This window comes from Branchiostoma lanceolatum, chromosome 12 (genome assembly GCF_035083965.1).
Source record: "Branchiostoma lanceolatum isolate klBraLanc5 chromosome 12, klBraLanc5.hap2, whole genome shotgun sequence".
In the NCBI taxonomy this organism is placed as follows: domain Eukaryota; kingdom Metazoa; phylum Chordata; class Leptocardii; order Amphioxiformes; family Branchiostomatidae; genus Branchiostoma; species Branchiostoma lanceolatum.
In genome coordinates this window covers 11078167-11091179 of record NC_089733.1, presented here as the reverse complement: position 1 = coordinate 11091179, position 13013 = coordinate 11078167, and the positions used below count along the sequence as shown (strand labels likewise).

The window sequence follows — 13013 nt, the reverse complement described above, 5'->3', positions numbered from 1 at the left end:
TTCCAAGGTTGTTCTTTTGGCAATGTTTTTGTCTTTTTCGAGCGTAAATTTTGAGATCACTGTAAGAATTCAGATGGTCTAGAACGGGAAAAGACTGTCAATGTTGTTTATATGAAAAATAGATTTCAAAACTTAAGTGTGGCGTCTTATTTTGTCGGAGATAACAACATTTACTTTGTATCGAGATCGACTGACATGTTAGTACCGCCAGGATTTCACAAATGCCGGGCCATAGCAGCAGGGAAATCAACGCCGCTAGGCCGAAAAATAGCAAATTATGAGCAAAAATGTCGGGGAAATATGGGCCGGAATACCCAAACTTTCGATTTTGATGGAATCCCTGGTTAGCAAAACTCTGATTTTCAAAAAATTAATAAACGTACTGTCCAAAATAAGAACGTACTGGGTGGATTTTGAGGCTGAAAAAAATAAACGTACCGGTACGTTTATTTGGGAGATGAGAGTAGTTACTTTACTGCGGCGGTCTTAGATTACCCAACAGAATTATGAGAGCTGACGTTATGTTTTATCATCAGGTGAACGTACCAACTACTATTAAAGAGTACCAAATACCATGTCAGTAAAGAAGAGTATTATTAAATGTACATCAATCCCAATAAAAGTAATGAAACTACAACTGTACTAAGACAGTGTTATATCATTTTCAATAGCGTTAAAGCTCTGAGTTCAAATCTCGGCTGTGTTGCTCACCCGACATGTACGCTAATTGAAAGGGTTGCAGTCCCTGGGACAGGACGTTAAAGCTGCGGTCTACAGTTCACTGTACTTGTTGAAAAGAGCTAAGAGAATTTTTTTGGTACTGTACAATGAACCTGTAAATACAGTACATAGCATCTGTCTTCTCTGTCATGACAAGTGGAAGAGTGGCTCTTCAGTGAGTTAAGATGGTTTGAGATAACTTTCCCTTTCTTTTATTTCTAGTCCGAAGGAGCCGCCACCTCCCCCACCCCCTGAGCAGCCCTGGCAGGATGTTGAGAGTGAGGTCGTTCACCTCGGAGACGAGGACTTCAAGTCTCAGCTGAAGAGGAGGAAACACGCCCTGGTCATGTTCTACGCACCGTGTAAGTTACAAACCCTGGATTGACCTTATAATTACTGTACCTTAGACCTTAGATCCTTCCACAATTAATGTTGACAAACAGTAATCCTCACAATTTTTAAGTTCTGTTTTGCTAGCTATATGTGCTTCCATCTCTCTCCCTTGTTTGAAATCCTATTTTCCCCCCAAATGATTCGCTTGGCTTCAAATAGATTTTTCATGATTAGTTTTCTGTGGTAATCAAAACTCGCATGCTTGTGTCTTGCAGGGTGTGGTCACTGTAAGAAGGCCAAACCAGAATTCACTAATGCAGCGGAGAAATACAAGGAGGACACCAAGGTAGAACATTATAAGTTTATATTTACATGTATATAAAGTAAATTATTTCTGCGGAATATTGAATTGAAGGGAGTTGGTGCAACTGTTTAAGAAAGAAGGTATATTTTTTATGTCTCAATGACATGTTTATATTGTTTTATGTCCAGGAAGATTAGCTGCTTACAAATCTTGTACGTTAGCTAATGGATTAATAAAGTATCCAAGTATTCAAGGAAAAGCAGCCAGTTGAGATATACAGGTCCTGGAGTGTATTTTACTGGGGGATGTTGCATTGGACATGTGTTGACAGGATGGTGGATATACATGTATGTGACCAGGTGGAATAGATGTTCCCAAACATCCAAATTGCGTTCTTGTTCCTTATTGTCTTACTGTACGTTATATTGACCAGGTGACGTTTGCAGCTGTGGACTGTACCTTGCACCAGGGGGTGTGTGGTCAGTACGAGGTCAGAGGTTACCCCACCATCAAGTACTTCAACTATGGCAAGAACCCCAAGGACTACGAGGGAGGAAGAGAGGTCAGGAAATGTTTATCTGCACCCATATGATTTGAGAAAAATCCCAGATTTTTAAAGGAGCCCAAAGTAAGCTCCCTATTATTATTACTAAATTGTATTATTATCAACACCAACACAGATTTACTTCCTTGCTAAACTAAAACTGTTGACTGTTTCTTTTCCAGGAGGCAGACTTTGTTGTGTTCATGTACATGTAGTAGCTGATTGTACATACATATGTAGGACAGTCGACGATTTGATGCACTTTTTGTGTTGGAACAAAGTTTAAGGTCTGTACTCTGTCAACGAAGACAATGCAGAATGATGTACTAGTACTTTTAAGCTGAATTGAACCTGTAATGGTTGTTCCCTTTCCAGGAGCCAGACTTTGTTGCGTTCATGTCGGACCCCCTGAACCCGACACCCCCCACCCCGCCCCCCAAGGACCCTGCGGAGGAGTGGGCGGAGCTGGAGGGAGCCGCGGAGGTAGTCCATCTCCATGACAACACGTTTGAGGACTTCATCCAGCAGCAATCATCAGTCCTGGTCATGTTCTACGCACCATGTAAGTTTTGGCTAACTCCAGGGCTGTCTCTAGTTTTAAATCTTTTTTCCGTTCCACTCAAAGTTTGGGAGCCCATGTTGTTAATTTTCGTTGTTAAATTTGTCATTTTAAGCTTACAAAATACATTTTCATCAATCAATGTTATAAACTTCACTTTTTTTGACGGACAACTAAATTGGTGGGGCCATAGAGAAGCTTATTGATGATTAAGGTTATAAACTTATTTTAAGTTTTATTGTGAGTTGAGGCAGTGTTCAATATTAGTCACTTGTATGGCAATTATAACCCAATACATACTTTTGATTTTAAAGTTACATTATTTTGTTGTAGGGTGCGGCCACTGCAAAGCCATGAAACCGGACTATGCCTTAGCTGCAAAGGCACTCAAGGAAGATGAGGTAGGCAGTCTTGTCCTGTTGTCTCATCCTATCAAACAGTTTGTTATTAATTACTGTTCATTTAGAATTGATGTAGCAGATTACTATTAGTCTGCGCCTGTTATGTACATGGAGTATTGGTATTGTTTGTATTGCGTTCAAAAATTATATGATATAACCGGTGTGTAATACTGGACTTAGCCACTGAGATTTGTTCAACTAACACCAGGATGGACCCCTTCTTATGGTTAAGTTCTTTCACATGTTCTATGTTTTTGAGGTATATTTCAGGATTTATATTAAGTTATGCCTACTTATTGCAGATTCCCGGAGTGTTGGCTGCTGTAGACGCCACAGTGGACAGAGTCCTGCAGAGCAAATATGACATCACAGGATTCCCCACATGTGAGCTCGCCGTGTTTTAATCCAAAGAGATACACCAATCCTATAGCCCCACCTACCTCCGTTAAAACGTAAAAATTGAAAAGTAAAAACTTTAAGTATATAAAAATGCAAACATTTGACGGACATGCATTTGTCCAATGCTAGCTGCCATGTTATCATTGGTTGAACTGCTAATTGTGATGGACAGTTAGGACTGGTCTATTAAATGTTGGCAGGCCTTGTAGTTACTTGAAGTAAGGTTAGGACCATGTTCAAAGTCAATTTCTTTGTCATTTCTTTACAAATCAGTGAGCTGAATCAATCCTATAGCACACCATAGCAATATGTCAAGTAGATATTGTGACATCATTGTGCCTTTACAAACAAGGGAAATATAGCATGGGTTGTTTTGTTGGCTTTAAAGAAAAAAAAACTCATTGTAATACTTCTTTTTCATCTTGTGAAACTTGCTTACATTGTTTTCTTGTCTCTCTCTCCGAATGCTGTATACAGTGAAACATTTCAAGTGAGTAGCTTTTCATAATTTACTAGTTAATATCAGTCTTTCTTTTTTAAAGATTTTTTCCCTTACAAATATACTTGTGTCTTATTTTATGTTTGTGTTGAAAAGTAAAGACATTGATGTATTTCTATAGGGACGGAGAATTCAACACAGACTATAACAAGGGCAGAAATCTAGATGCTCTTGTGGAATTCATGAAAAAGTAAGTTTATCTTTCTTTGACAAATATTTAAACATTACACACAACATAAAGATTTTGCTCCGGGGAGCTTTCAAACAAACTCTGTCTCTTCATCAACCTGGTAAAGTCCGATCTCATCTTGATGGAATTTTAACGATGAAAATTAGTTGATGCATATGGAGTGTTAAAATGAAATCTAAGAAAATAAAATCCAGGTTTTAAGCCATCAAAAAATTGCCATTTGGTCTACGTTTTCACTGTAAGAAGGTTTTTTCTGTTTCTGCAAAAAAAATGTCATTTCTCTCCAGTCCCCAGAAGGCCCCTCCCCCTCCCCCACCTGAACCCGAGTGGTCAGAAGTGCCGAGTGAAGTCAGCCACCTGACTGAGGACACCTTCAGCAGCTTCATTAAGGAACACGACTCCGTACTCGTCATGTTCTACGCACCATGTAAGTTCTTCTTAGCCCATGCTCATTCAATTTGTTGATTCTTGGAGTTAGAAATTGATAAATAATGCTACACCAACGTTAAAGCAGTCTCAGTTTGAGGGGAACAGTTTAATGAAGGGAACATTCAAGTTTTTCTCCCAGCCCTGTGTTTTTCTAAATGGTCAAACATTTCAGATAGCATCCACTAGTCACTGATCAGTTCAAAAAGTCAGTTCAAAAAATCTATGCAGTTGCTTGTGATGAGTCAATTTTGAATTGTTTATCTTATTACCTGGATGTCTAGCCGTCATGGACATGACGTTAAAGTTAAGTTTACCATGATGATGCATACTATCAGTATGAGCCTGATGGTTCTATGACACATCTACTTAGGGTGTGGCCACTGTAAGAAGATGAAGCCAGCTTATCAGGAGGCTGCAGAACAACTGTTGAAAGAAAATCCTGGCGCCAAACTGGCTGCTGTGGACGCCACAAAGTATGCAGCCCTCGGAACGAAGTACGAAGTTCGAGGATACCCAACAATCAAGTACTTCAAGTGAGTGCACATTTCTTTATCAATTATGATTATCATACAGAGAGATAAAGATGATGACTTCCTAACAGAGGTGGTCAGTTTTACGTATTATACATCCTTGGATAACAATTGATGTATACTAAAGGTTGTTGGTTCTAATCCCATTGCAAAGACTTGTTTGCAGCAGACATGTACCAAATATTCTTTCATTATGAATATTTTTAGTGGTGTTGTATATGAATTTTGTCTTACAAAACTGGATATTGTATAATAATTCAGTAGAAGTACACTAGATAGTTTAAATTTCTTGTCCCATGTTTGCCTTATCTTTTGTTTGGATTTTGTTTAATTTTTCTTGCAGAAATGGAGAAATGGCATTCCAATACAACAAAGGAAGAACCACTGATGACATTGTTGCATTTATGAAAGAGTGAGTGTTAAACAAGTCTTTATATCATAAATCGTTCTTATGATAACCTCCACAAAATTATGCAAAAGTCAACACATTACTGTTTATATGATCGATACTTCAAGTTGATAAATTGATAGATTAAGATTAAATGCGTCCATCAACCTACAATTTGCAGCAAAATTTCTCGTTAACAGGAAAACTGACAACTTGTAATTTAATTTGTATGGTACAAAATTTCATTTTTTGTTGAAACAGTTATTATGTTTGCAGGTCAAAAGATGTCCAGACATTGTTTTTGCTGAAGGCTTGTCCTAGGTCAAACGTCCAGCTGGAGTAAAATGTATAAACAGTAGACAGAATTTGAATGTATTTTTAACCTTTAGCACACTGAAGTAGCCATTTGGCACCCAATTCCCTATTGGTCACAGAGTTAGGCAGCAGGGAGAAGGTTAATGAAGAAGAACTCTGAGGTACCTGTATGAGATCTTTGATGTGTTGTTTGTTTTGCAGCCCTAAAGAGGAGAAGCCCCCTCCCCCAGAGAAGGAGTGGAGTGAGGAGCCCAGTGATGTGGTGCACCTGACTGACGCAACGTTCGCTACGTACACACAGGAACACAGCCCTGTACTGGTCATGTTCTACGCACCATGTAAGTTCTGTTATCCATTGTATGAATGAATCAATGACATGTATATCATTATACGTATATTACATAAACGCTAAGGTCCTATAGCCTTTAGGGGCAGTGGGTTGTTAATCCACTGTGTCTAAAGCACGGTATTGGTGATAGTAAGACCATTGTAAAGCGGGCATCATGCCCTCCTTTAAATTTTAATCTTCACGCAGAAGGTCACCAAACTGGAGAGTCAGTGTATTTTTTCACCCAAAAAACTACATTGTTACATTAGACGGGGCTAAGTGACTTGTAAACATCGGATGATGCCTAGAAATAGTGTAGTGATTGCAATGAGAGGACATCAGTCATGTCAATTGATGCTGAAAATGTCGTTTTGAGCTGGAAGGGTGACCCGGTTGTACATGAGTGTGTTTTCCTGTTGTGTGATGCTGTCTTGAAGACGTGAACTTAATTTTTCTTCTGTTGTACATTTTATGACTACAAGGGTGTGGCCACTGTAAGAGAGCCAAGCCTGAGTATGTGAAGGCAGCAGAACAACTGAAGAAAGACGACATCTCGGCTACACTGGCTGCCGTCGACTGCACCAAACATTCCGAAGCCTGCAAAACACACGACGTCAAGGGTTATCCCACGTTCAAGCTTATCAAGTAAGCGGGAATGAAACAACATGTAGGAAGTCACAACATTATAGGGAATGGGTTACATACAACCGAAGTACACTCACTACTTGAGCCGAAAATGTGGTGGGCAGAAGACAGTACAAGCGTCTTCACAGTGGTTTTAAGTTTGTGTTGAAGAGGCAAGTGACAAAACTGTGAATATCAAACCACTGCAAACTTAAATGCAATTAGAGTAATTGGCAGGTTTAAAGTCTGTATCAGCTACTTAAACTAAAAAAAAACTTCTTGTAATCATAGGCTTTTTACTAATAAACATTAGTCTGGATTTCTTTAAAGCTTAAAATGCCATCCCATGTTTGCCATGTTTTTTTTTACATCACATTTTTAATCTGAATTTTTTCTCATCACTTCCTATTTCCTTTTCAGATTATATCATCTCTGGTGTATTGGAATTCTCTTCGTACATGTACTTTTTTTGATTGGAAAAAAAGAAACATGATCATTCTCATTGTGCTTTTGAATGGGTTAGAATCTATGTTGAATCGTTGCGGATACAGAACATTACTTTGACACCGAACTTTGTTGTTTCCAGGGATGGTGTTGCCTCAGACTACAACCTGGGGAGGACATCAGCGGACTTTATGGCTTTCATGCTGAACAGTCTGCCTACACAGTAAGGGTCTATAGTCTTTGTCTTGTACAGTATGTTAAAATCCTCCCATACCATAAGGTGTATAGGGCTGTGCCCATCCCCGTTTCATAGCCCTGGGTCACACTGGTGCAATCACTGCAGCAGGGGGCTAGTCCACTGGCAGTGGAGTGTGTTTAACTTCCATACTGTTTCACAAGTATGTACCATTTTTATGAAGTCTTTGGTATGACTCAATGCGCCTCTTATCCAGACGTGTCCTACCCGGGCCCTAACTCAAGCCTGTCTATACTATACTATATAATAGTTACTGTGACCACTCAATGGTCACAGTAGATAAGTGGCCATTATGTAGACAGTCAAGATTCTAAGGGACCACCAAAAATGGCTACAGTGATCTGACCAGGTTCTTATACAGTGGCACAGTAGTGATATACATTGTACATATTATAGACTATCAGGGTTTTTAGTATTTAGTTAACCATGCAAGAGAATGGGTAGATAATAATTTCAAGAATATCTGAACTCAGCTTTTCTTAAAATTTGTTTTCAGGGCCAAGGAGGAAGCTAAACCTGAAGAACAAAAGAAGGAACCAGAGAAGAAGGTGGAAGAAGAAAAACCCAAAGAAGAGAAAAAAGAGCCCCCAAAGGTACCCGCAAACCAGCAGATAGATGTTGCGTTTTACATGCATAGTCTCAAATATCAGGTTTGAAAATACCACCTGGATATACAGGTTAGTGCAGGTAAAGTTGCAGTTGTGCAGGTATTTCTCATAACCTTCACGGTACACCTAACCTGTCTGGCTCATGATAACAATTGCCATCGTAGTAGAAAATTTTCATAACATCGTTGTTTGATGAAATGAATGGGACGGAGAATCAGAGGTGCCAGGTAGAACTTGTCTAGTGCAGGTAGTTTAAAATGTCATTTGCACTGCTGCAAGTTTGCAGAAAAATTACTTTGAGCCCTGAAATATGCATCATATATGGCCTCCGTCGGTCAATATTGATCATGGTAACTGTGGTATGTATCTACGTAGCATGATTATATGTATCATATGCACATTTATATACACATACACTAACATATAATTCGTTATTCAGGAAGCTGAGAAACCTGCAGAAGAGAAGAAGGAGCGTCCTAAGAGGGAAACGCCGCCGAGTGACGAGTGGGCCTCCACCGACGCAGCCGCTGACGTGAACTTCCTCACCACCGAAACCTTTGACCAGTTTGTGTCCGACCACAACTCCGTCCTGGTCATGTTCTACGCACCCTGTGAGTACACACTCATCACACACTCACTGCCAGTTTAACGTCTTCTGTTCCCCATCTTCTGGGGGTTGGACGTGCTTGCACATGGTTGGGGGAGGGTCAAATATGTTTTGCCTAATCTGACAGAACAACGCTATTATACCATTTTATGTCCTATCCGAGGGACATCCCTACCGGTAACCGAAGCTAGGTACTCATTTCCACCTGAGTGAAGTGAAGAAGCCACTATATGTAAAGTGCCTTTTCCCAGTGCACAAGATTTGAGTCATACCAAACGACTTTTTATGCATAAAACATTCATATGTAACTCCAACTGTAGTTTAAAGCCACAAAAGGATCTAACAAAGAGGCACATACTGTACATGATGACAACAGCTATGTTGTGTTTTACTTGTTGCTCATACTTGAATCGTTCATCCATCCAGGGTGTGGGCACTGTAAGAGGATGAAGCCAGCATTTGAAGAGGCAGCAACCCTCTTGAAGACAGAATTTCCTGCCGCTAAACTAGCAGCCGTGGACGCCACACAGTACAGGGACGTCGGCAGCAAGTATGAAGTCAGGGGGTACCCCACACTGCTCTACTTCAAGTAAGTTGAACTGATGATTTATTTCTTCTTTTCTATTCTTTGAATTATCATGATTATCATTACTTTTCGGCCACACAAGTAAGTAGAGTAGTACACAAGTTTAATTTGTTGTTTTGGTTCTTGTATTTAAAAGATAATACTGAAGTCAGAAGAGGTATCAATATAGAAATGGGGTCAATATGGCCAGAATGATGTAAGTTTTTCTCCTAGCCTTCTGATTTCATCTTGTCCTCCAACTGAATTTTCGCTAAGAAATGACCTATTGGTAATTAGTCATCAGGGCTGAATTTATCACTATTGTCATTTCAGGAATGGTCAGAAGGAGTTTAAGTACCAGTTGGGACGGTCCACTCAGGAACTGGTCAAGTTTATGAAGAAGTAAGTATTCTTTTTGTGTCTGACTCTGTCTTGAACCGCTTGTATTCTTATCTTCCTTTGGTTTATTAACTTTATTGGAAAACTATCATTAGTAGTCAGTGTATCTGGTCATACAAAAAATACAGCAACTACATTGGAATATATCAATCCACCTTCTAATTAATGATTGATACATATATTAGGTATATAACAGAATTTGAGAGTTGATGTTGAATGACATGTCATCTCTAAAAATCTTAGCTTTTTAGATCATGACAGTTTGAATACTTACATGACTGTATGCTTGTATAATGTTACACTCTGATAAACTTTTGTCTTCATTCTTGCTCTTGTTGATGACTACATGTTTAATTTTCCATGCTGATATGTTCTAAGCTATAGGGTGACAAGGACAGAGACATTGCATGCTGTATGCATCCTGACATCTCTCCTGACAGTATTGACAAGGACAAAGCATGTTGTACATGTAATATCAAAATGACAGGTAACAATCAACACACCTGCTAAAACAGGTAACAATTGACATTGACTTGACAGGTGCTTATCATATTTCTGACTGACTTTAGACCTCACTGACTCTATTAATGACTGTACTGACAGAGACTCCTGCAGCTATACTTTTTCTCTGATGAACAGGTGTTGTAGTACGATTGTTTTGGTAGAATATGGGATCTTAGAATGTCTAGAGACTATTGTTAGATGTTAGATTTATCAATTGTTAGATGTGTTGTTGCCTCAGCTTTCTCTTCTTTTAGTGATATCCATTTCAGAATCTGTAAAATTTGCCATTTTCCTGCCTGTAGATCATTTAGATAGTTTTATGTATGAGATCCGTATAGTTTGTAGCATTTTTATCATAAATATTTCCAGTTTTATATATTACAATGTCATAATACTGTCTTCTATTGACAGTGTTGATGATGTACATGTATCACACTCATACAACCTTAAGATAAAAATAAAATCATCATGTCTATGGAAATATTTTTGCAGCCCACAAGCCCCCCCTCCCCCACCCCCTCCTGAGCAGGAGTGGTCCGAAGTGCCGAGTGAAATCAACCACCTGACTGACCAGACGTTCGACAGTTTCGTGTACCGACACAGCTCAGTACTGGTCATGTTCTACGCACCTTGTGAGTACACTGTTCTTAAACATGTATGAAATTATCGTCATTTACTTAAATCAGTTATGCTGCAGTACCATAAAAACCTGCTAAGGGGCATATGATTGAATCTGTCCTTTATTTTGCTGACGCATACAATGTACCTACAAACATACCAAATATTTTAAAGATCCTTCAACAAGCTCTTGTGTAATGCTGTCAATATACCCACAAACAGCACAGAAAACATACATTTCTTTTGTAGCCTTCTAAATGTAGTTCTTAACAAGTATTCCAGAAGTCTTAAAGAGCCATGTAGTTAAGATTTGAATTGGTAATATGGCTAGGATGAGACATTATTCCATGGTCCACTGTCGATTGTACAAATGTACATTTCAAGAAGAGCTAGGGTAATTTCCCCTGCACAATGAACTTGTAAATACTGTATGTACATGTATATCATCTGTCTTTCCTGTCACATTGAGTGGAAGATTACATGTAGCTTTATGCAGTGAGCTCAACTGAGTTTTGCTCAGCCCTAGATTTCTTCCCCTCATCTGGCAAGTAAAGCTCACCTCCTGGTGTGATTTGAACTGTTTCTAATCTTTTTCTCATATTAGTCAAGCCAATTTCATCTGTCAAAATGACAGAATGTCCATTTTTTTTGTCTGTCATCATCAACAAGATTCCTTCAAATGACGGAATGATGGACACTGGGCAAAACCTATTTCAATATTCCTTATTATTCCATAATTATGAAATTTTTTTTTCTTCTTTCCAAGGGTGCGGACACTGTAAGAGGATGAAGCCAGCCTATCAGGAGGCTGCAGAACAACTGTTGAAAGAAAAACCTGAGGCTAAACTGGCAGCTGTGGACGCCACAAAGTACAAGGAGCTGGGACAGCAATATGGTGTCCGTGGCTACCCCACTCTCAAATACTTCAAGTAAGTGTTTTGTTTGTATGTTTGTTTGTTTGAAGACTAATCAAAGTTAAGTTGCTGTTGGAAAGTGTGTTGTGGGGCCTTTTTAATTGTGTACTATTGGAAAATTGTTGTTGAGTTGTGATCAATATACAAACTTTATCACAAATACAATATTACAAAAACAACAAGACAGAACTTGGACATAGATATGATCAACTCTCATAATTCTGCCAGGTGCTCTTGAACTACTACAGTAAAAAAAGTGTTATCGAAGCCTTCTCAAGAATGTCTTGAACACTTGGATGTCTGAAGTGTACATTCCTTGGGAACTACTGATGCTGCATTTGTAGATCTCTTAAAATTCACCATTTTTGCGTTTCGGCGCATGCGCGCCGAAACGCTTTGTCCTGGCTTTTACCTTCAAGTAAGGACCAGGGAAGCTTGGTTCAACACTGTGTCACACACAATAAGACCTTATATGGCAATACGTTCTCAAATCCTTGTATAGCCGTTGCCTTATATGGCAAGAGAGCACGAAAAGGCAGGCACGCTAGATTTGCATGTGACACAGGACGGCGACCGCATGTAACTGCTACAACTGTTCGGAAATATCATTGCATTGTGGTTTCGGACTTTGATATCCTGAAAAATGACCATATTACATCTATTCCACAAGATTGCAGAAGAAAAAAAATGATTTCGTCAAGAAAACGAGCAAAAATCGGCATAAATGATACCATATAGTGAGGTTATAGCATTACGTCCAAAGGATGTAAATACGTACCGCAGCTTGGCCGATCTGGCAACGCGAAGCACTTCGGACCCAGAAGATCCGGGTTCGTGTCCGTGCATGAATTTTTTTTTTCTTTTTAGATATTGAATATCAAAAATATATATTGATATTATATTAATCTATCAATATCATATTTATGAATATCATTTTTTTCATTAATAAATAAAGAAATATTTTATATTTGTTATTTTTAAATATTCATTTAATATATACAAGGCCTTTGTCTTATGAACAGGACTTCATAGATTCCAAACCCGGCATTCGAATTTTTCTGTTCATTGTAATGGAAAATACCGTGCAGCGGCTCCTATGCGCGGTAAGATGATTCTTGCAAAACACTCGCCACTAAACTTCTATCCCCGATGTAAACAGAGGCTCTTGATGTTGTTTGCAAAACAGCGATTCTTTGTTACAGTAGCAAATGCTCCATTGTTCAGTATCGACTTCATTCAGACAACACGGACGTGGAAAGTGGCGCCCCTCGGCACAAAACTATGGGAATTTTCATGAATTTTAGCAAAATTACCCAGGAAAATAAGGAAGAAATGTTGTAAATGCGGAAACCAGAATAATACGGATGAGGTAGCTGTTGATTTGTTTGACATTTGGTAGTCATTTTAGATAGAACCTTAGCTGTTATGAACTTCTATTTCACTTAATTACCATAGTGCTGATGATTCAATGGTGCTTTTTCAAATTTTATGTTTTATTGCGTGCCATGTACATAATTACATTGATAGCTTTTATA

General features: G+C 38.8%; 1 protein-coding gene across 4 annotated transcripts in view; it reads left to right on the top strand.

Moving 5' to 3' along the window:
- The window catches only part of LOC136445517 (uncharacterized), a 37235-nt gene that overhangs the window by 13212 nt on the left and 11010 nt on the right, over window positions 1-13013 (top strand). Inside the window, exons 14-33 of one of the 4 annotated variants that reach the window (XM_066443548.1) lie at window positions 943-1082; window positions 1329-1399; window positions 1791-1919; window positions 2277-2463; window positions 2794-2861; window positions 3164-3245; window positions 3738-3750; window positions 3881-3949; window positions 4237-4376; window positions 4749-4911; window positions 5252-5320; window positions 5813-5949; window positions 6422-6584; window positions 7150-7230; window positions 7760-7856; window positions 8311-8482; window positions 8905-9067; window positions 9377-9445; window positions 10439-10578; window positions 11331-11493. In XM_066443548.1, the coding sequence (XP_066299645.1) occupies window positions 943-1082; window positions 1329-1399; window positions 1791-1919; window positions 2277-2463; window positions 2794-2861; window positions 3164-3245; window positions 3738-3750; window positions 3881-3949; window positions 4237-4376; window positions 4749-4911; window positions 5252-5320; window positions 5813-5949; window positions 6422-6584; window positions 7150-7230; window positions 7760-7856; window positions 8311-8482; window positions 8905-9067; window positions 9377-9445; window positions 10439-10578; window positions 11331-11493 (2316 nt within the window). The remainder of the gene's footprint in view (window positions 1-942; window positions 1083-1328; window positions 1400-1790; window positions 1920-2276; window positions 2464-2793; window positions 2862-3163; window positions 3246-3737; window positions 3751-3880; window positions 3950-4236; window positions 4377-4748; window positions 4912-5251; window positions 5321-5812; window positions 5950-6421; window positions 6585-7149; window positions 7231-7759; window positions 7857-8310; window positions 8483-8904; window positions 9068-9376; window positions 9446-10438; window positions 10579-11330; window positions 11494-13013) is intronic. The other 3 variants (XM_066443551.1, XM_066443549.1, XM_066443550.1) reach the window with 3 other exon arrangements.